At 37.0% G+C, this 24,214-nt stretch overlaps 1 protein-coding gene across 1 annotated transcript in view; it reads right to left on the minus strand.

The window, feature by feature from the left end:
- Window positions 1–24,214, minus strand: part of RP1 (RP1 axonemal microtubule associated) — a 330,542-nt gene that overhangs the window by 142,612 nt on the left and 163,716 nt on the right. Inside the window, exons 18-20 of the mRNA XM_044682704.1 lie at window positions 13,333–13,465; window positions 11,854–12,005; window positions 3,660–3,814 (exon numbers count right to left, since the gene is read on the minus strand). Coding sequence (XP_044538639.1) covers window positions 3,660–3,814; window positions 11,854–12,005; window positions 13,333–13,465 — 440 coding nt within the window. The remainder of the gene's footprint in view (window positions 1–3,659; window positions 3,815–11,853; window positions 12,006–13,332; window positions 13,466–24,214) is intronic.

Here is a 24,214-nt window from a genome sequence, read left to right on the forward strand (position 1 = left end):
TGCCCTGCCTGTCCTACCCTTCCACCAGTAGTAGTTCATAATGCTAATACTATTACATGGAAAGAATCTGCTTTAAGAAAATGAAAAGATTTCTAGAGACCTTCAGAACCACTGGGCAATCCTACAGTTAGAGCTCAGAGAACTGGGAGCTTTGCCACTCTGCCTTCTATATAAACGAGGAGAAATAAAGGGAAGGGAATAAGTATTTATAGAGTGCCTACAATGGGCCAGGCACTGTGCAAATCACTTTTTACAAATATTATCTAATTTGATCACTAAAGGAAACAATTCTCTCCATACTTGTCTAAAAGCACAAACATCTTTCTGCTGAATCATCCAAATACCCTAGAGTTTGATGTCCTTAAAAGCAAATGAACTCACTAATTGTGAGTGACTAATTATTTGGTCATGCTTCTGCAGGTCACAGCGGTGTCATTGTGCCCTAAATGCTGCATCAGGTTCATGGAACTTTTCCTGCCAATAGGAAACAACAGTCTTTGAGCAAAGGGTGGGGCCAAGAAGTATTCTTAAAGAAATCTTTCCTCTCTTTCTCAGTTCTCCCTCTAGAAATACATATGCAAGGTTTAGGAGGTGCACATTTGGAATATGTGTATGTCAACATGAGTTTGTCTAGGTGTAGTTTGCAGGAAGGTTTAGTACATATCTCAGGATTCCTACGGGCACCTCTCCAAGGAAGACTTAAGATTCCTTCCCGGAGGGAAAGCAGATTAAGACTCCATAAAACTGTTCCTGTTTTCCTTTAAGAGACAGTAACAAACTAGAATTATATCTCTCCTCTTATATTTCTCATCTAGACAAATGATGGGGTTTCTTTTTAATCCAAGCTGCTTTCCAGTTTGCTCTCCCTTAAAGAAAAATGTATAGCCAAAGATGTGGCCCATGCCCACCAAATACTTATGACCAAAAGACCATCACAAATAGTGAATAGTGAGTAAACCTATTTATCCAAGCAGAGAGCAAAAGGAATTCAGAAAAGTTATGCAGATTAGAAGATAGCAGAAAGTATTCAAAATAAATGATTTCTTCCCTCATAGTGAGATATCAAAGGGAAGAAATCACTCATTTTGATGCTGAGAGATAAATTTTACTTTCATCCAAGGGGAAATTCCATGAATTATCTAGAGAGGGTAGTTGGAAATCAAGGATATGTTGAGGCACCTGCTTTTCCTTATTTGTGAACCTTGAAAAATATTTCCTCTCTAAAGGTCTCTCCTTGAAGAGAGTCAGGAATTTCATGCATCCTTTTGTGAAGCCAAAAGGGAAAAAATCATGCCTCTCCCAAGTCCTCAAGCCAACTTCATGCAGGGACACAGAACTGAGTCATTTATTCACTCCACCAATGAAGATATTCAAGTAAACCTTCCAATATTGAAACCAGAGTTCTACATATTCAGCCCTCAGGTCCTTAAATCTGTCCATCAACTTCTGAATGCCTGCACTACCTTGAACCTCTCTGAAGACTCCCAGGCACTAAGCTGAGGTGATGTACATGATTACTTGTCCCATTCTGCTGGTAGCTCTTGTGCTGGTTGATATGATGCTTTGGCTCTGCCTACCTGCTGAAAATTGAACAGCATTCTGCAAGCAATGCAAGGATCCAAGGTAGCTCAAAATGCCATGTAGTCATTGACTAGGACTCTACATTGTTGATAGACTTGGTCTTCCAAATTCCAAAACAAAGTCCAAATCATCTGAGAGCACCCAATCCCTAGGCCTGGTCCTTTCATATCTATGCCCACTGCTACCACCTATATAACCCATTTATTCCCCCTAACCAGAGACAGCCAATAGAGAAGGCCAAATACCTTGGATTTTTTTTATTTTTCGTGTCCAATAGATTGATGGAAATATTATCATCTTCATTCAAATATTCCTTGCTCTTTTTCCATTGCTACTCATGCCTTTCCAAACCCCAAACTTACTCCCAACACCCACCTTCTCACTCAAACTCCTATGCTACCAAACAAAACTGGAGGAAGTCTGGTATCTGGCCCATGTGTGCATTACAAATGTGTTATCTGAAGTCAAAGGTGCCCCAATTTTAGCAAGACAATCCTATTCCAATTAGATTCTTTATCTCACTATCCAAAGAGGTTGTTCCCATTTTTTTTCCTCAAAACTTCTTCTCTCTCTCTCTCTCTCTCTCTCTCTCTCTGTCTGTCTCTTTTTTGTTTTTCTGTCTGTATCTATCTCTCCCGCAAACAAGGACCTTTCTCAAACTGAGAAAAAAGAGAGCATTTGTCATTTTATGCTCTTTTATTTCTTACTCCACAGATTAAAACTCCTTGATTTAATTTCACATTCTTTTCTCCTTTTTCAAATATCTTCTCCTTGTCAATGTTACCTTCACATCTGTACCTTTGATCACATGCCCTTCTGTTTCTCCCATAAAATGTCCCCACTATTATCATTTCTTGCTCTCATTGTCGATTTTTCCCTATGTTCTGATTCAAATCTCTACTGCCTACAAAATCCAGGTCTCTCCATTCTTAAAAAATTTTTCTTTAGACCCTGTCTGATGTTTATCCATTTCATACCTAAATCTAGGGGGGCAAAGTATTTCATTTCCTGCCCTCTCAATTCTCAACCTTTTACTATATGACTTCTGACTTCCATTTACTGAAACTGCTCTTTTGAAAGTTATCAATGATTTCTTAATTGCCAAAGATTATTTTGCCTTTTCTCAGTTCTTCTGCATTCTTCATATCTCAGCAGCCTTAGAAGCTGTTGCTCACCCTTGCCTCCCGAATGCTCATTCTTACCTGGGTTTTTGTGACAGTACTGTTTTGGTTTTTCTTTTAACTAATATTCCTTCTTTGTATGCTTGGATAGATCATCATTCACATCATGTCCCCTAAATGAAGCAACACTAAGGCTTCTTATGCCCTCTTTTCCTCTTGGTAATCTCAGTTGTCTCATTAATTGCCATAGCTTTAATTATTTTGTTGCATATGACTTCAGGATCTATATATCCAGCTCCTATATTTTTTTCTGGGCTCATGTTATTGAACACTTCAAACTATATGTCCTACAGACATCTAAACCTCAACAAATCTTAAACAGAATGCATTACCTAAAATGTCTAGGTTTGATAATCTTAATGCTTTCAGATCTTTCATAATATAGTTCCTTTAGTTCCAGTTGCATTGCCCCATTTAATACATTCTTCACTGAACTAATTCCTATTTGGTCTTTAAGCTGTTCTTGCCCTTGTTTATTAGATCTAGTTTCTTGACTTTTTCCAAGTGTACTATTTGTTTATCTTGATCCCATTCCTTCATGCTAATTGCCTCTTTTGAAAGAACACCAACAGAACAATCCCATTTTAAAATTGAAGTACACTCACTCTTCTAATGGTTGTGATTCAAAAACTTACTCCTGTGATTTATCCTCAGTATTTGTTTAGAAGATTTATGCAATATATTATTCTGTTAGAGATACATTCACCTCATAGCTGATAAAAAATCTACAGAACTATGTTTAATTTTTAAGGGGGGGAATATCCTTTAATTTTTCCAAATGATTAATATTATCACTGGTCATTTAATTTGATGATCTGATAATTACTGCAAAGGGAGTCCATTTTCCTTCCTTTCAGAAGAGAAAGATTTAAAATAGCACTAAACGGTAAATCTTACCTTTCACAGTTGAATATGGACTCTGATTCCTTCGTTGGTTCCCTGACAATGATTTTCTCACAATACCAGTACTCTGATTGATCAGTGGCCTTGCAGAGCAACAGAGCCTTCTGAAGCTTTCCAAGGGATACAGCTTCCACTTGAAATTGATCAATCTGGGGAAAAGTGGCAAAAAAAAATCCTCCAGAAACAACCAAGATCAAGCACATGACAAAGGCAAACGATAATAATAGCCCAAGGAACACAAAAAGAAATAACAAGAGAAAAATAAAAAATTATGTTTTCATTTATTAAATATGATTATATGCAAAATTCATTTATTTTCTTGCTAATTTATTTATTTGTTTGTTTGGCTAGGCTTTTTCCTATTGTAGTCCCATTTTTCCTATTCAATGTATAACAGCTGGAATGAAAAAGACCATGTGTGGCTTCTCCCTTTTTTTGGAATCTTGCCTCACTGTGACAAAAAATGTTTTAAAAGGGAATATTATTATTATTCTTAGAATTGGTCAGGCTAACCACAATCTGACCTAATGAAGAGCAAATACATAATTCAATTTCCATGAAAAATACTACAAGTCAAAGGATGTGGGATTTTTTTGAAAAAGGAACCTCACTCTTCTCACTGTAAGCAAACCTATAGTAGCCCTTCAGCTTCCTATACAGAAAGGATACTTCTATCTTCAATCTCAAGTGAGATCAAAGTCTCATCAAAAATCCAAAGACATTTCTGCAGAGGTCACGTGTAGAAATATGAGGCTCTATAGTAAACGTTATCCTGGCTTTTTTAATAGAAGAAATTCTCTCATATCCTTCTTCCTCACAATTTTCTGACAAAAAAAATGGCAATCCTAAAATTACTTCTAGGAAAAAGTCCAGAAAATCCTTCTTTAGAGAGTCATCAAAACTTGTGATTGGTGCTTGGTGAACATTTTAGCTATTAGCAGTAAATTTTATATGTATGTATGTGTGTGTGTGTATTGTGTGTGTACGTGCACTCTCAAGCATGTACTCCATCATGGTAGTTACTAAGGCTTGATGCGTGAGGGATGTTATCAAGAATTCTTTTTCTACTAGATGATTCCTGAGAAGCTATAATGTATTTATTAGTTATAGCATTAAAGAGGGGCATCAAAGCAAGTCCAGCCTTGGTGTCAGGTATAATAGTTCACATTAACATACAGCAGAGCTTTAAGATCCAAAAAGGATTTTTCTTACATCATCTTATTATATATTCAGAACAACCCAAGGACCTAAGTGTGGTTATAATCCCCATTTAGCTGAAGGGTATAATTTTGCCTAAAACTACAGCTGAGGGAAGCATAGTTCAAATGTATACACATTTGGACCCTAACTCTTTTATTTGTGTATTACTTGGGTTAAGGACTTGGGTCACTCACTATCTTAGCATAAGGATACTTTTCCATAATTTTTCTGCAGAATTCTAAAAAGGAAGTGCTAGGTCACAAAAGCATAGATGTAAAGCTAGAAAAGAGGTTCTTAAATCAAACTCCATCATTTTATATGGTGTGGCTAAGTGGTACAGTGGATAGAGTTTCCTGAGCTTGATACATTGATAGATGATAGATTCCTGAGATCAAATCTGGCCTCAGATACTTACTAGCTGTGCAACCTGTTTGCCTCAGTTTCCTCATCTGTAAAATGAGCTAAGAGAAGCAAATGGTAAACCACTCAAATATCTGTCCCAAGAAAATCCCACAAAGACTCAGACACAAATGAACCACTTGTTTTACATCTAAAAAAACAAGGACAGAGAGGCTGAGTTATTTGCCCAGGATTCTCAGACCTTAAATGTGTAAGGCAAGCTCGGGTCATCCTGACTCTAAGCCCAGTATCAGATCTCCTAGGAAAGTGGTTTGTCTCATGATCCTTGTTTTAGGGGTTAGCTAGATTTTAATAACAAGTCTCCCCCCCCCCCCCTTGAATACCCCTCTGGAGTTTAAACCCCCTGACTTGGTAGAATTGCATCAGAAGAAAGCCTCTATCAATTCAAGAAGCACAATGAGCTTTAATTCTCATGACCTCTACTCTGGAATATTATAAGGCCATTCCTGGAACTTTTTATTGATCACCAAATGCAAAAGGTCTTTCAGTGATCTTAGTAACCATCTGCCTCAGCCTCTACCTTTATTTACTCTGACTCACAAAAATACTTGCCTCATCGCTCTTGTCAATCCAGAATTAGCAAAGATCCACAAGCATTTGTAGGACCTTAGAATCACGGATTTAAAATTTGAAAAGACATTCAGTGGTACCTTGTACAATCCTTTCATTTTACAGATGAGGACACTGAAACTGCAAAAGGTGAAATCATTTGACCCAGGTCACACAATAAGCATCAGAGATGGGATTTAAACTCATCAGTTGATGAGTTCATGACTTGTGAACTCATGAGTCAGTGCTTCTGACTCCAAATATATTGATCTTTCCTCTGCCTTGGGAAAATAATTTTGGAAACTATGTGAAGGATGAATTGAAGAATGGATTGGAAGTTATTAGGGTTGTCCAATAATGCAAGTGAGAGTAAAAGAGGGTCTGAATTAGGATAGTGGCTGTGAGGAGAAGAATGGATACAAAAGGACATCCACTTCCAGAACAAACTGGATGCTATGACCCAGAGTTAAGAGGGTAATAAAGTCAAACAGCTAGGCAGAAAAGAGAAAAATGGAATTTGTAGTTGTGGCCTAAAACTAGAGAAGTCTGTACAGAATGAAGAAAAATACAGTATCAACAAGGTGGTAGCCTGTCTCCCACAATTTTACTAACAATAGTGTTTATTTATGATTCCAACAGGCTAAGTATACCCTCTTCCTTGTTCCCTTTCATTGCCATAGTGGGGGTCCTGGAAACACAAATGGTAGCTCTAGGAAGTTGTTACTAAGTGCTTCTGGGGATGTATAGAATCTGGACATTTTAAAGATTTGCTGGAGTTCCAAAACTAGCCAAATTTCTAAGTGTCCTGTCTTTAAAAACTGAATTTAAATGATTTTATTTTGTGTTTGCTACTTTCAAATTTAACTATTAACAGAAGCTGTTATGTTTCACTCAGCTGTTACCAGTGAATAGATCTGACAGGATGATACTAACTGAGTCACTGAGTCACTGAATTACTTTTATTCTCATTGGATGAGGTTAACTGCTCTCAAAAACTATTGCTGATTTATAGAGACAACTAGCTATAGTAGGCCAAAGTTACTAATGGTCTCTCTAAATGAGCTGAATTGAATTATCCACTGCTGGAAGTAAGGTCTATCGATGGCATCCACTTGATCATTTTGTAGCCAAAAATCATACTGATACTTCAGAAGCACCAAGTAAATATTGCTAAAAAAGCTGTTAGTCCAGGGACAGCTGGTGGCTCAGTGGATTGAGAGCCAGGCCCAGAGACTAGAGGTCCTGGGTTCAATTCTGGCCTCAGACACTTCCTGGCTGAATGATCCTGAGCAAGTCACTTAACCTCCATTGTCTTGCCCTTAATGATCTTCTGCCTTGGAACCAATACACAGTATTGATTCTAAGACAGAAGATAAGTTTTCCTTTTTTTAAAAAGCTATTGTTCCACAAGAATCTTGACCAACATCTTACTGGAAGGAGAGAAATGAGATGTCCTGATGATATTGAGCAATGATTTTCTACATCTCCTTCTTTAAAGCAGCATATGATCCTGGGACTGAAGCTATTTTCTTTGCATTACATATATTAAATAAAACATGAACACATATCAAAAGAGTTTTTCTTCTCCTTGATTCTAATCCTCAAAAGAGCTGCCACCAAGACCCATGGAAGCACCATTTGTTTTCTACAAGTCTTTAGTACCACCTCTGTTCAAAGTTTTTACCAAATCTATACTTTCATCTCTCCTTACATTACAGCAGGCTTACACTAAAATATTTAAAGGTAAATAGGTCAATCATGAAGGGGAGGAATAAACAAAGTGCTTCATAGAAACACAAAGGGAAGATTCCCAATGAAAATATGCTGCTGCCAAAAGGTACACAACAGAATCTAACAGATTAAGCTGGAGGGGAGCAATCAAAGTGGGAGACTCATTCTTAGGCCCCAGGCAAAAAGGATGAGTCAAAGAGAAGGAAGACAACTAGAAATGCAAAATCATTGGACTAGGAAACTCCCAGGTGAGAAAAATCCTTCCACCAATGCAACTTGGCATAGGTAACTCAATGGAAGAATTCAAGAGTCTTAAAGTGTTTCCTGAAGTATTGAGAAGCTAAATGACTTACTCAGGGCCAGTATGCATAAGAAGTAAGTCTTGAACCTGTGTCTTCCCAGCACTGCAGACAGCTATTGATCAACTATCTATACCATCCTGAAAATCAAGATGTATGCACACAACTGTTAACAGTTGAAAATTAAGGATTATTTTCACATGTAAAACGTGAAGGCTGGTTACCTATTGATTACATCAGCCACACTTGTGTAAATAATGAGACCAGCATCAATGCCATGGCTGAACACAAAGACTAATTACTTTTAACTATTAATTAAAGGGGGAAAAGCTTTTTATTAGTCAAATGGCATAGAATTCATAAAGAATCTCTAAAAAGTGGTTCTCAAAGGATGGTCTGAGGCAACTGAACCAACATGGTGGCTTAGTAGCAGCAAAAACTTAAACTGCTCTGAGAATCCTTCCACATCAAAGGATGGTCTAGATGGGGGACCTTAAATACCCTATATGAGTCTTTAGATGGTACTAAAACTATTCTCTCAATTCCTAGCATAGGGCCCAGCAAACAGTAGGTATCAAATAAATGCTTGGCCAATTTTCATAGTAGTCACAAGGTCTTGGTCTGAATTAATAATTGGCTTATGACAACTAATGAACAGTAAACATCCTGTGGAGAATAAATAAGCAATAAAAAAATTCCCTATTATTGTCTAGCATCCTTCTGGGCCCCCAGACTTCTGGCCCAGGCATCAGACTCTTCTCAGCATCTCCTACTCCTTATATCCAATCTGATGCCAAGGACAGTTCCTTTTACTTTTCAAACATCTCTTCAGTATTCCCTCTTCTTTCCTCTGATAGAACCACCACCCTGAGGCAAGTCTTGGTCACCTCACAAACAGGCAAAAAGCATTTGGGGCATCTGACTACCCCGCATTTCTCCCCATTTCAATTCATCTTCCATTCTGCCATCAGTGATTTTCCTAAAGCACAAGCCCACCTCGGTCACCTCCTACTCATTAACTCAAATGGCTTCCTATTGCCCCCAGATTCAAATACAAAATCTTCTGTTTAGCATTCTAAGTCCTTCATTATCTAGTTCTCTCCCACCTTTCCAGTCTTTTTACACCTTACACCTCCCAGCCATATCCTTTTCAATCTGGTGGCACTGGCTTCCTAGTTGTTCCTCACATAAGAGTCTCCATCTTTCATCTTCAGGTATTTTCTCTTTTTTTTTTTTAAACCTTAACCTCTGTCTTAGAATCAATTCTAAGTATCAGTTTTAATGCAGAAGAGCAGTAAAGGCTAAGGAATCAGGGTTAAGTGACTTTCCCAGGTTCACACAGCTAGGAAGTCTGATGTCAGATTTGAACCCAGGAACCCCCATCTCCAGTCTTGGCTCTCTTTCTGATGATCTTCCTGACTTCCCCTCCAGGGATTTTCTCTGTCTCCATGCCTGAAATGCTCTTTCCTCCTCTCTACTTACTTGATCCCCTGACTTCTTTCAAGTTCTAATTAAAATTCTGCCTTCTACAGTGTGAAAATTAAAATTAATATCCAAATACTCCAAGTATTATACTTATAAAGCTTATTAATAATAACTTGAAGCAAAGGAAAATAAAAAAGAGAGCTCACTCAGCCATACAGGTGGGAAAACTCCAGAGGTGGAGTTACACATAACTATACACAACATAAGTACACAAGGTGGGGATGAAGGAGGAAAAGGATGCTGGGAGATGTAGTTCAAAGGTACAAAATTTTCTAATTATACAACAGGAAATCTTTAAAAATACCTCTTAGTCCTACTGCCTTCCCTCTCTTAATTATTTCCTTCATAATTTGTATATATCTTATTTGTACACATTTTTCTTCTCAGCGTTTTGCCTGTGAGATGGTGAGCTCCTTGTCAGCAGGCTATCCTTTGCCTTTCTTTGTATAGCTATTGCTTAGCACAGTGCCTGATACATAGTAGGTGCTTAATAAATACTGGTGGCCAACTGAATACAGGTACCTTAGCCACCAACCACAATAACAGCACAGCTGGACGATGAACCAGAAGAAGCAAAGGTGTGTGAATGAGTTTAGAAATATCTGAATATTGTTGATCAATAAGGGAGGCACCCCTACTGATTAGGGCAGATATGATTGATGCCAACAGGACTGCCCACAATGACATGCATCAGTATATGAGTCCATAATAAATTAAGAATAGAAGTTTGCCATCATCTACTATGCAAGAGAAATAAAAAATTATATAAGATTTTTGGATGGTAGAAGGCAAGTGTGCTGGTCCCTTCCTGAGCAACCATTTGACAAATGAGGAGCCCTGCAGAAGGTCAGGGATGAAAGATGTATTGGAGGCAGTATATCATGTAAAAAAGCACTGGGCAGGTCATATACCAAGGATGAAAGACAATAGATGGCCTGTCCAAATAACAAATTGGATCCCATAAGATCATAAATGGGCAATAGGGAAGATGAAAATTCAGTGGGACTAGTTTTATTTGAGCAAAGATGAAAGCAGCAGCATGGGATAATGGAAAGAGCACTAGACTTGAAGTCAAGAGACTTGGGTGTCTCGGTCCAACACTAGCAGGGTCATACTAAGCCAGTCCCTCTCTCTTCGAATTCTGGTTTACCTCCTGTAAAATGTGTAGCATTATACAAGTGGCACAGTGGAGAGAGCTCTTGGCACTGAGTCTGGAAGATCTGAGTTCAAATCTAACCCTAGACACTTTACTAGTTCCATGGGCAAATTATTTAACCTCTGCCTGCCTCAGTTTTCTCAACTGTAAAATGGGAATAATAATTATAGCACTTATAGAGTGGTTATGGGGATCAAATGAGATAACATTTAAAAAGTGCTTATCACAGTGTCTGACTCATAGTAGATGCTTAATAAATGCTTATTCTCTCCCACACACACCCCAATAAGTATTCAAAGCATTATTATAAGAAAAGGGGGAAGGGAATAAACATTTCTACACTTGCATAAATATTTCTGTATACATATACTTGTGTATTTATAAATCTTGTAAATCTTCATATAGCATATGTTACATTAATGTGATTTATAGATTTTGATATGGACTAGCTCTACACTTCTGTCATAAGTGATGACTATTTCAGATGTAGTTTATATAGAATATTAATATTAGTTTGAGTCTCAGCCAAGGCAATGTTCATCTTCCTCTTCAATCTAATGAGTTGTGTTTATTTTGTGATGCAAGTGAAAGAGCTAGGTAGTCTTCTGAACCCTCCCGATAATTCATGGATCCCACAAGATTGAGAACCAGGGTTCTAACCTAGACTTAGTCATCATTCCCTTTAAAAAAATACTCCTTTGGGAAGATTAATCCATGTTCTCGATTTCAGCACACATGAATGAACAGGGTCTTTTCTTAATCAACACCAAAACAAAGGAAAATAAAATATCCTTTCTTATTAGATTGTCATTGACTCCTCTGTAATGTCTCTGAAAATTTACTTAGGAATGACTTGTGGTCATATAAAAGAAAATAAATTGGAAGGTAAGTAGCTTTAAGTACTAATAATACAGCTTCCTCAGTTCAAGTTTCTTTTTTCTTAAAGGCTATTGTTATTAAAAATGAAATATACTGGAAATGATCCTTCTGAGACTGGAAGTTTTGGAACAATTTTTGTGCCTTTCAGTCTTCACTGAGCATGTTCATGCTATAATTCCCTAGCGTCTTTTCTTCATCTTTTTTTCTCCTTTCTCATTATTAACACTAATTTTTTATGGATTTCTTTTCTTTGTTCTATTATTCATTAATGGTTTAGTCTGTTCCATTGCTCTTTTAAGAACGGCCTTTCAGATAGAGTGCATTAGATAGTCATGATAAGGAAAACCTATAATTAGAAGAAGCCCTAACCAGAAAACCAAAACAAGTAATTCCATGGAGTATTGTCATTTGAACAGTGGTCTCTAAGAAACATTGCTAAGAGAGCAGGGAAATAGTCATATAAACTTACCTGACCTCTTTGGAATTTTATTGGCTTATCTGATTTGTGTAAAAGCCTAACACCAGAGTCACCTCTTTCTCCATAAAGACACAGGTAAACCGCAGATGTGGTTTCTGCTTCCTTCAACTGGCCAGTGTAGACATAAACACTGTATCTTACTACTATTAAGAAAAAATAGAAAGAAGACAAAAACAATTGCTTAGTAATTCATACAAATTGAAGAAAATTTGTTAAGACATTCAGTCTTTATTTTCAAACTTCCATAAAAGCACTGTGTATATAGATCCCCATCAGAAGTTCCCTAAACCTCATAATCTACCTGAATTAAAACAAATTTACCTAAAAAAATGTAAGTGGGAATGAATTCATAAATAAGTCTCTATATATTAATGTATAGGGAAAAGAAAGTCCCAAATCATTAACCTAATTGATACATTTGGACATTTTTATGTTTTATATAAGAAAAAATGCCCACTGTATTTGCAACTTAGAAAAAGAATAGATAGATAGATAGATAGATAGATAGATAGATAGATAGATAGATAACATGGCACTNATAGATAGATAGATAGATAGATAGATAGATAGATAGATAGATAGATAGATAGATAACATGGCACTTTTTCAGGCTTCTAAAAGTTAGGGTGGTAGCTAGGTAGCCCAGTGGATAGAGTACTCAGGAAGACCTGAGTTCAAATCCAGCCTCAGATACCCACTACCTATGTGACCCAGGGCAAGTCACTTAGCCTTATTTGTTTCAGTTTCTTCATATATAAAATGAGCTGGAGAAGGAAATGGCAAACCACTCCAGTATCTTTGCCAAGAAAACTCCAAATGAGGGGCAGCTGGGTAGCTCAGTGGATTGAGAGTCAGGCCTAGAGATGGGAGGTCCTAGGTTCAAATCCAACCTCAAACAATTCCCAGCTGTATGACCCTGGGCAAGTCACTTGACCCCCATTGCCCACCCTTACCACTCTTCCACCTAGGAGCCAATACAAAGAAGTTAAGAGTTAAAAAAAAAGAAAATCCAAATGAGGTTACAAAGAGTTGGGCACAACTGAAGCAACTAGACAACAACAATAAAAGTGAGTTATATGATTGTTATATGAACTGCTTAAAGTTTAACACGATTTTAGTTCAAATAAGGAATGGCCTAAGAGCACGGTGACCCACTTGAGGTATAAAAAGTAATGTCATGACTGGAACCATTACAGCCTCTAACCTCCATCTTCACCACCACTTCTAGTGGATAAGCAAAGGTCCAACACTCAGGAATTCTAATTAGCTCAGGGCCCACAATGGCCAGTGACCCAGGCATGATCCATGGAACATCTACTTTTCACTGTATACTTCTTTTGACTTGAAGCAGAAATAACCATCTTTCTCACACTGAGACAACTAATATGCCTCTAACTATTTCTGAAATAAATGAAAATAGCCACAGAATACTGAAAATTCCGCAGGCACTGATCAAGTTTAATAACGCACTTGGAAACAATGCTTTTCCATCTTCTTCTACAGGCAGCTCACAGACAATGTCTCCAACTCCTTGAATTCTAGATAAACACTTGTTTGCTGCAAAATTGAGGGTCTTCCCACTCTTTAAATGCTTCATTGTCACCTGAAATTAAAGGGAAAACAAAGAAACAAATACAAGTTTAGTATGTTTCTAAGTTTTCTTCTAGAACTAAGCATTAGTATTATACAATCATGCCTTCCTCAGTAAATGCTCCTGTGATCCTATTCTACAATGGCCTAAGGTAGCTTTCATCCACTGGGGAAGGGTCATATACAGCAAGAAAACAAACAAAGTATTCTCTTAGGGACCTAAAAAAGATACTTGGCTTCAAGGCATTATTTTTAAACACTGTAAAATGTAGATAGGCATGTATATGAATATACATTATTCTGCATATTCCATGCATATTTTCTCCCTTCCGCATCCCCCCCCCCAAATAAGGGGAATATTTCCACATTCTCACAAGAAAAATAAGATGCTCTTTAGAACCCAAATACCAACTGGATTTTTTAAAGTATATAATAAATTCTATACTTTACTTTTCAACTGTCCTACTTATCTGGGCTTCCTTTTGAACTTCCTTCCCTTTTCTTCTACACAATGCAAAAAGTGTTTTAATGGCTCTTTTTTTAAAAGCATAACTATTGTTATCCTTAAAAGGTAAGTAAGTAGGTGACTCAGTGGACAAAACACTGGGTCTGGCATCAGGAAAACCTTTGTTCAAATCCAGTCTCAGATATTACTAGGTGTGTGAACCTGCACAAGTCACTTAACCTCTGTTTGCCTTGAGCCACTGGAGAAGGAAATGACAAATATCTCTGCCAAGGAAAATCCATGAACAATACTGGTATGCTCTGCTTCTCAAGGTCACAAAGAGTCAGATACAACTGCATAATCACATTGTTAACCTCAATCCCTATTTAAACTGAGAATAATAATTTTTTTAAAATTGTAAGCAAATATAGTCAAGCAAAATGAATCCATATGATCACCATGTCCAAAAAAAGTATATCTCTTTCTGTACCATGCGCTGATAATCCCTCCATCAGAACATAGGTGACATTCTTCATTAAAGACCTTCAGGAAAAGTAATTACCCATTATACTGTCTATCAAAGTTATTTTTCTTTATAAGTTAGTTTTGTCTAAATTGTTCTCTTGGTTCAGCTCACTTCACTCTACATCAGTTCATATAAGCCAAGGTTCTCTGGAGTTGTGATTTGTCATTTCTTTTTTTTTTTTTAAACCCTTGTACTTCGGTGTATTGTCTCATAGGTGGAAGAGTGGTAAGGGTAGGCAATGGGGGTCAAGTGACTTGCCCAGGGTCGCACAGCTGGGAAGTGGCTGAGGCCGGGTTTGAACCTAGGACCTCCTGTCTCTAGGCCTGACTCTCACTCCACTGAGCTACCCAGCTGCCCCCATGATTTGTCATTTCTTATGACTCAATAATATTGCATTACATTCACATACCACAATGTGATCTGACAATTATCTAAGAGACAACCTAATATAAACCTTAGATTCTGTTTTTTTCTTTTCTTTACCTTCTTTTTTTTTACTTCCCCTCTTCAGAATTAAGTACTTTATTTTGCTTGCCACTATTTCCTCCACAGTATTATCATTCCTAGGAACCCCCCCCCAAATCTCTGTTTTTTTGCTATTCAATTTGATTTATTTCTACACAAAACCATGTGTGCATGTCTGTGTCTTTTCAATATGTCAAGGCTGCACTCTTGATTCTCTTGATCCATCTCTACAATTTCACTTCTCAAGGAACTGTCATCTCTCCCCTTCCTCTTTGTCATCCTTTTTTAATGCACTGTCTTCTACCATTAGAAGGTAAGCTTCTTTAGAGCAGGGGCTATCTTTCTTTCTGCTTACATTTGTCTTCCTAGCATTTAGCACAGTGCCCAGCACATACTCAGTGCTTTAAAAAAAAGCTTCTTAACTTGGCTTGCCTTCAACCTTCTTCCATTTAAGGTAAGAGAAACATTATGAGGGGTATGCTGAAGCCAACTCTGAATGGCTTGGGAGAACAGATTGTTCAGTTTTCATGGTGAGTATTTAACCTACAACTTGGCAAATTCTATAAAGCAGGGGTTTATGTATTATTTTGTTGATTGATCAGACTTAAGAAATTGGTAGAAAATATGTTAACACTATAGATTAAAATTTTAAATGTGTTGGAATACTTTTTTTTTCCCACAGAAAGCTATTTACTAACATACCTCGGCAGGTCTAATTTCTACTTCCTGAACCCCTACTTCCATGCTTCTATGTCCTTCTTACTGACCTCACTGATAAGAAATGGCAAGTTTAACACCTTTTTCTACTTATTTCTATACTAATGCATTCCTTTTTATAAACCTTTCCTTTCTTCAAATCCTCAGAATAGAACCAATCTACCTCCAAGATTTCTGTTTGTTTCTTTTTCTTATTTAACTCACTCAATACCTTTGAATACAGTAAGGTTCTGAAAAGACTTTCCTCTCCCTTATTAGTATAGTAGAACTACTTCACCAAACTTTCCAATTGCACAAATAAATTTACTTCTCTAGTTTTCTCTGGAATTTTATGTTTGAATTTTAAAATTCCTATTCATAGTTGCACATCAGAGATACCTGAAAGTCCTATAAAAGATCTATTTTTTTCTATTATAGGATTATGCTCAGCTTTGCAAGCTTTTATTCTTGGTAATGAGTTATTAATTTTCTTTTGGAATATTGTATTCCAAGATATCCTCTCATTTATACTTTAAGTTGCCAAGTATAGGTTGATTTTGACTTTGGCCACTTGGTATAATGAGCTCCACCTTTCTGGATTCTTGAAGTAGTTTGGTTTTTCTTCTGGGATATTGGGAGCTCTAGATTTTGGCTGTGGCATTACTGTTATATTTTCTTTTGGAGTTTCTTTCAGGAGGTGATTGGCAAATTCTTTCCACCTTCACTTTGCCCTCTGATTTAAATAAATGTGGTCAGTTTTCATTTAGGATTTCTTGAAATATAGCACTTTGGCCTTTTTTTAAGTGTAGTTTTCAGAGCACCTAATAATTCTTAAAATATATCTCCTTGATCTGTTTTCCAGGTTTTTTATATCAGATATTTTGCATTTTCTTTTTTTTCAGTCTTTTGATTTTGTTCTAACACTTCTTGCTGTCTTATTGAGTCATCAATCTATTTTGGAGGACCTTTTGGTAATTTTAGATGCTACTTTATGTATTCTTTGATTTGCTAATCTCAGCAGTTTTAGAAACTGAATAGGCACTTTGGCTTCTCTGGCTGGGGTGATCTCACCCTGGGATTCCTGGTTCTGTTCTGATCTTTAAGCTCCTGGGACTTATACCCCTCTAAATTTTTGAAATTGAGAAACATCTTCAGAGCTTCCTCTGGCTTCCCAGAACAGGAACTGGGAACCTCGGAACCTCTGGTTATAGAATGTCCCATTGCCACTCTGTGCTGTCACTATTCACTGAGAGTAGCAGCATTTTCAATGTCCCCACTTTGGGACTTTCTTACTACTCTACTACTTTCTTGAGGAGACTCTTTCCTCTTGCTGACTTGGGACCCAGAGTTTTGTAAGCTACATGTCTCTCTGCTCATCCAGAAGACTAACTTGTGCTAGTAAGCATCCTTCACTTCCTACTTCCTTCCAGCTTCCTCTTGCTCAATTATTTCAAGGAATCATGTACTCTAGTTTTTTCACTAGCTGTCTTGGCCATTCTTCAATCTAATACAAACTTCAGGGTTTTGCTAGTGTCATTATACTTCTGTTCAAGCAGGCATTATCATCATCATAGCTAACATTAATATAACGCTTATTCTTTGCCAGGCAAAGTATCTTAGCATGCTTGACGATTATTATTAAATTGCAATACAATTATATTATCACACAATATATCCCAATTATCACCATGTTTCATCATCACAACAACCCTGGGAAGTAGGTGCTATTATTATCCTCATTTTACAGAGGGAAAAGAGGTAGACAATGGCTAAGTCACTTGCTCATAGTCACCTAGCTTGTAAATGTCTGAGGCCAGATTTGACCCCAGATCTTCCCTGCAACAGGCTTGACTCTCTTTCCACCATGCCCCTTCAGCTGTATCTTGGCCAGCAGTGCCTCCCAAACAGTTTCAATTCATGGTGCTTTTTGGTTTTTGTCATTCCCCAGGCTGAAACTCTATATGGTGCCCAAACATTGCCAGCAATATACCTTACAACTGTTGCCCAACATACTAAACATACTAAGCCACAGACTCTCTTATATTTTAGATGCTCATTAGATTATGAGTTCATTGAGGTCAAGCATTAGCTTTTGCCTCTTTTTGTATTCCCAGCACTGAGTACAACATCTTTAGCATGGTAGGTACTTAATAGATATTTACTGAATGATATGCAGATAATAGAATAAGTGATATTGCTATATCTTGTCACTAGCCCATGGCAGATCTTTTCATGAACTGTGCATTTATTTGTCATATGAATAAAATGACACTGGCATGGTGGTTAAAGAGGTTTGAGAATCAGAAAGACCGATTTAGTCCCACGTTTGGTCCATACTATCTGTGTGACTCTAGGAAAGTCACCAAAGCTCTCAGAACTTTAGGTAACTCTAAGATTAAATCACAGAAAAGTCATAGATCTTCATTGATAGAATAAGTTTATCACTAGTAGCATCCTATGTCAATGAAATAATTCATAGGTCTGCTATTTATATTTAAATATGTTCATATATGTGCATATGTTCATAGATACATATGTGCATATTATATGTACACATATATGAAATCATAGCTTCTTGATGTATTTCTTTCACTAAAGACTTAGTCCAGTGCCTCCTCATGATACCGGGTTAATATGGGGTTCTCAAAGGTTATGTTACTGTAGTACAAGTTCTGTTTAGTTTTACCAAACTGAGAGAGTATTAAATATAATCTTTATGATTGACTGCACATCTAATTATCTGAGGACCAGCACAGGCTCCAATTGGTTTAATCAGAGAGGTAGCCACCATCTATGGACAAATCAGCTCATAAAACCACTGGTTAGAGGGAAGAGAAAGTTGTGACCCTTGTTGGTAAAAGGAGATTGCATGCAGACAAAGGAAATTGCTGTGTTTCCTTAAAGTAACAGGCAACGTGAAGCACTTTAAATAGTCAGAGGTCTTGGGTTCAATTCCCAACCTGGCTACCTACTCCATGCATAATCCTGAAGTCCCTTAACTTCTTTGGGCTCTGGTATGCTCTACAGAAAATGGAGAAATTAGGACTAGATCAGTGATGGGCAAACTACAGCCAGCAGGCCAGATGTGGCCCCCTAAAATGTTCTATCCAGCTGTGGGACATTATTCCTAATCTGACAAATACAATGAGTAGGACACAATACAATGAAAACTTCAAAAGAGTTGACTTAGAAACAGACTAACAGATGAGCATTTCCTTTCCTTTGGCCCCCTCTTTAAAAATTTTGCCCATCACTGGACTAGATGATTTCTAAGAACTTTTCCAACTCTAAGTCTAGAATACTGTGATTCTAATGTAAAAAGATGTGTTCCATTATGCAGAAATTCATAATACTGCCATTACAAAAGTAAGGAACAAATTAGATGCATGAACTCAAGAGATTTGTGTTAATTTAATTTTCTAGGAGCATATGTAGTATTGCTGCAATAAGATACAATTATCAAAAAAAAATTGGAAGAGTGGAAGTTCAGTACAAAAGATTTTTAGGGAAAGCCTCTGTTAACCAAGGAAGGTGCGTCACATCATCTCTTTCCACTGGTTAATATTATTAAGATAAGATAGGTCTGGCAGGAAATTTGGGGTGTTTCACTACAATTATTATAAGAAAATGGCAAATTATTATTTCCTTTAGGAAAATTAATTTAATAACAACCTAAAAGGGAAAAATGTAATTCATTAAAACAAAGTAAACTTGAAAAACTATGCTTTGCTTTTATTTTTAGTCAAGATCTAGACATTTTTGCCTTCTATTAAAAATATTTAAAAATTTCCCTCAAAAGTTCTGGGGTTGAAGATATTATTAATTTAAACTTTACTGAAACAGTTTCATAAGAACAGGGAGAACAGAAATGTCTGGTGTTTATTTAGCATTTCTCCTCTGAAAGTTGTTTACAAGTATGCTATCTTGTCACAACAACCTCATCTATCATTATCCCAATTATGCAAATGAGGAATCTGAGCAAGAAAGACATGACCAAGGTCCCAGAGCTGGTCCAGTATTCAGGAAACAAAGATCTCAGGTAACCAAATAAATACGTTTTCTGAGTGCTCTCTGTGTTCAGAACACTAGAAAAGGACTCATTGATGGATAAAGAAAAAGAAGATAAATTTGCTGCCCTCAAGGCATTTACAATCTGTTTGTGGAGAGGAAATAAACATGGATCACAACATAAGACCAATTATGGAACAGCATGACAGTAGAAACAAATTAATATAAGATAATGTAATGATCAATGTAGGAGGTTACTATTTCTATTAACAATCACTTAAGAGCTCAGCAAGGCTCTATGGTAGCCACTGAAGATACAAAAAATGGACTTGACATAGACATCGATCTCAAGATGCTTAAAACCTAATAGAGAAGAATGACAGTTAAGTGTTGATGACCCCATGATTTCATCAATATGAATATAATTATAATAATCACAAAGAGTTATAGAGAGTCTACTCTGTAGCAGACACTGCTAAGCATTTTGCAATTATTATCTCATTTGGTCGTCACAACAATCCTGGGAGGAAGGTGCTATTACCATTCCTATTTTGCAGATGAGGACTGGGACAAACAGAAAATTACTGATTTGCTAGAGTCACATAGCTATTAAGTATCTGATGCTAGATTTGAACCCAGGTCTTCCTGACTCCAGATCCAACACTCTCCATTTTTGAGATATAGTTGTTTCATATTCCCCTTATCAGAACTACTCATCTATATCCAACCTACAGATTCCCATCTGATATACTTTTTGTCTACAACCTGCCATAACTGTTCAATAGAACATCATACTGGACAGATTCCTTTAGGTATTTTGTGGATAGCAATGCAAACTCAGGGATTGTCCATATGGTTATACCTCACTTTTTTTCTACGTGGCTGACCCACCTCCTTTCCCACTTCATACATTTCACTTTGTCTTTATGAACGAATTAACAAATGAAGGTAGCTATTAAGTATTTACTATGTGCAAAGCACTATGCTAAGCTCTGAGCAAATAGTAAGAGAGTGTCTGCTCTCAAGGTGCTAACATTCTAAAAGGGAGAGACAACACACATGAAGGTTTCAGCTATAAGACACATGGAAAGGGCAGTTGTCTTTAGGGTACACTGACAAAACAAATAATACCTTTTCTTTAACATCATTTCCACCAATAAAATCATAGCACTTTCCAATGTTGAACCATTTAAAGGCTGCAAGTACTTTAGCAGCAAGAACTTCCTCTTTTTGGAGTCTTCGATAGATATGACTATATTAACTGAAGGAGCAGTTGCCAGGCTCAGTCTCCACAGGGATTACTTCCTATGATGATGGCTGTAGACACTGGGATAGAGATACTTTGATTCCTAAGGCGGTTTGGGCTCAAGGTCCATCAGAATATGAAGGAAGAAACTATCAAGATGGGAGCGATGGTGGTTTGACTATATTGACATATTCTCCTGTCTGCCACTCCCTTGGCATTCCTTGATCCTTCAGCCAGGTTAGCAGTTGATGAGGATGACCAACAGGCACCACCTCTCCAAACTATGTCTGTGAAGGCTGAGTTGAGAGCAGGACTTGAGCGGTGAGGGATGCTGTTACTCCCAGAATTCTTGTCTATGTGCCTGTTGGAGCACTAAACTCCATCTAAAACTTTCCTTTTTAGAGGGCTGGATCTAGACTTTGCAACCTGGTCCATTTTCTATCTGCAGTTCTAATTGTTCTCAATTTTATAGAACAAGATACTCCCACAAAAGGTACTCCTTAGTGTCCTTTGATCCCTTCTTGCCCTTCCAGCTTTTTTTCTATGTGTGCTATTTTCCCTCATAAATTTTAAGTTCCTTGAGGGCAGGGGTGGTCTTTTTTTTGTATTCACAGAACTTATCACTGTGTCTGACATATAGTAAGTGCTTAATAAATATTTATTGAATTGAATACTTGGTGACAGTTGGTCAGAAGTTAGTGTAGTAATAAGGTATGGTGAAGAAAGTGGGCCCCTTCTCTACAGTGATTTCACCCCTCATGATGACTGCAGAGTCTGCTATCTCTCAAGGCTCTTGAGTGCAGAGTCCTAGACTTTCTTCATCCGAGTATAAGAAGAGATGAGATGGTCATCATGGTGGAGATGATGACTCAAATTGCCTGGCACATGCTGGCTCCTGTATCTTTCTCAGGATTCTTTCATTCTGCTGGCTTGCCTGTCCCATGAGAATCAATTGGTTATTTGGTCTTTTGTCCACAGGAACCACCTACCTGGATGATGACTGTGAGAGGTGTCTGTAAGCAGATTAGGTAGTTGGGTGACTTGCTTGCTTAATTGAATTGAATTCAATATCACTTATTTGACTTCCAGTCAGTCAACTTAACCATTTTCTTATTATCTTCCCATAAAATATGGTCTCAGAGACATAATCCATTAAGGTCTGGGATCCCTACCCTGGTGTGAAGTTATACAGATGATGAGTCAGTGAGTGCAAACTCACACTCACCTATCAAAATTGTCCCCTACCAAAAGAATATTCTTCCAGCCATCTTCTTGCCATATGTACTGCCTCTTTCTCTGGGAACTATAATCAATTCAATACTATTATTACTTCTGGAAAAGGCATATCAATCAGCTTCCCAATGGCTGCACTAATTATCACTGCTATTCTTCATACCAAAAATAACCTTGGTAACTAGTGACCAATTTATTTGTGATCTCCCTTGAGGAAAAAGACCATCTCACTTTTGTATTTATTTGCATTCCCTGTACTTCCTACAGTACTTGAAAAGCATATAGTCAGGGCCTAATAAGAATTTTTTCATTCATTCATATATGCAGGTCATTTTGGTAATATAATATGTAATCTATTTACAACCACCAACAAAATGTCATTTTACTTAGTCCAAGAAAGAAGAACTAGTAGCAATGGGTGGAGGTTTCAAAGAGGCAGATTTGGGTCTGATGACTGGAAAAACTGCCTAACAATGCTATCTAAAAGTAGAATTGGCTGCCTTGAGGGCTTGTGAGCTCCCACCAATGGATGGAAAAGAAAGAATTCTTGTTCTGTTATGGGTGTATTAAATGATGTCTAAAGATTCTTCCAATGTAGAAATTCTGTGATAGTGTGATTCACCATTGCCCTTTGTATTTGTCATAATATTGATTCTTTAGAGATAGTGATGTTCCATGACTTATTCCTATAGAGTACAGCATAATCTAAGGAACGGTTTCATCTAAAAGAGAGGTTTTTGTGACAGGGAATAGCTCAGGATCACAGAAAATACCCCATAATTCCCCACATTCAATTCAACTTAATCTATTTACCAAACCATTTGATTCTAAGCCCATTCATCAACCCATCTATAGTATGTAACTGTCTAAAATATAAATACTAATATAGTAAATTAATGGGTTATGTATTATACTAAAAGTAACAATCAGTCTTCATCCCTATATTTTTCCCTAAATCAATTCTTAGAACTATCTCTTTTAGAACCTGTTGAATTTCTTAAAGAGGTAGCTCAGTAATGTTGGGTTGATACAAAAAACACCAAATCATATGAACATTGTCATTAGGAGGATTTCAGAGTCTATAATCAATCCTTTTTTTCATTTGAACTCTACTTGGGAAATCCTACATAGCTGTAGAGAATACCTTTCTCTATATTTCATGTCCTTGATAAGGATAATCAGAATCACTGGATAGTTATTTTTGCTGTAGCCTCTTAAAAGAAATCTCATATAATCATAACATGCATGAGAGATTTATTAGAAGAACTACCTTATGGATTCAGTTACATCTCCTAAATAATATGTTCCTGGGCAGTATTCAATATATAATAAAAATGGTGAGGAAATATGTAAACACTAATAATTAGAATAAAAGAGAATGAATAGGAAAGAAATACATGGGAGAGATCCAGGTAGCACGCTATGAGAAGTTTGAGAAGGGAGAAAGTAGAAAAGTAAAGAAAACCTTCAAGTTCAAGTAAGGCTTGAAAGAATGGAGATGCTTCAGACAGAAAGTTAAGCCATTTGAGAGAACACAGACATGCACTTACACACACATAGAGAAAGACAGAGGCAAAGAAAAGTTCAGAAAATGATTTATCTGGTCGTGCTAGAACAGAGTATAAGAGATTAGTGTCTAAACAAATGTAATTGTTTGATTGAGACCTGAAAGAAGAGGAAAGAGGGCAAACGTATTTCAGAAATAAAGTTCTTATGTTCATGGGATAAGGAGGGGAAAGGAAGGAAAAGAATCAAAGGTTATTATAAGGATATAGAAAGTTGAGGGAGAGAGGTTTAATGAGGAAATTATGAGTCCAGTTTGAATACGAGTTGTCAGTAGTGCATGCAGAGAGAGATCTAGAAATTATTACTGGAAATGCAGCACTATGGTCCTGCAGAAAGGCTGGAGATAGAATGGGGATAACTATAGATTTGAAAGTCATAGGCATAGGACTATTATGATCATTATATATATATATATATATGTATATAAAATGATCATTATAACTATGGAAGAGGATGAAATAGTCAACGGTATTAGAATAGAATGAGAAAATAAGAGGGCCAAGGACAGTTGAGGAATCTCTATATTTAACAGATGGAAGAAATATAAGGAGTCAAATAAAGAGAAAAATTACTCAGA

This window comes from Gracilinanus agilis, chromosome 1 (genome assembly GCF_016433145.1).
Source record: "Gracilinanus agilis isolate LMUSP501 chromosome 1, AgileGrace, whole genome shotgun sequence".
NCBI lineage: Eukaryota > Metazoa > Chordata > Mammalia > Didelphimorphia > Didelphidae > Gracilinanus > Gracilinanus agilis.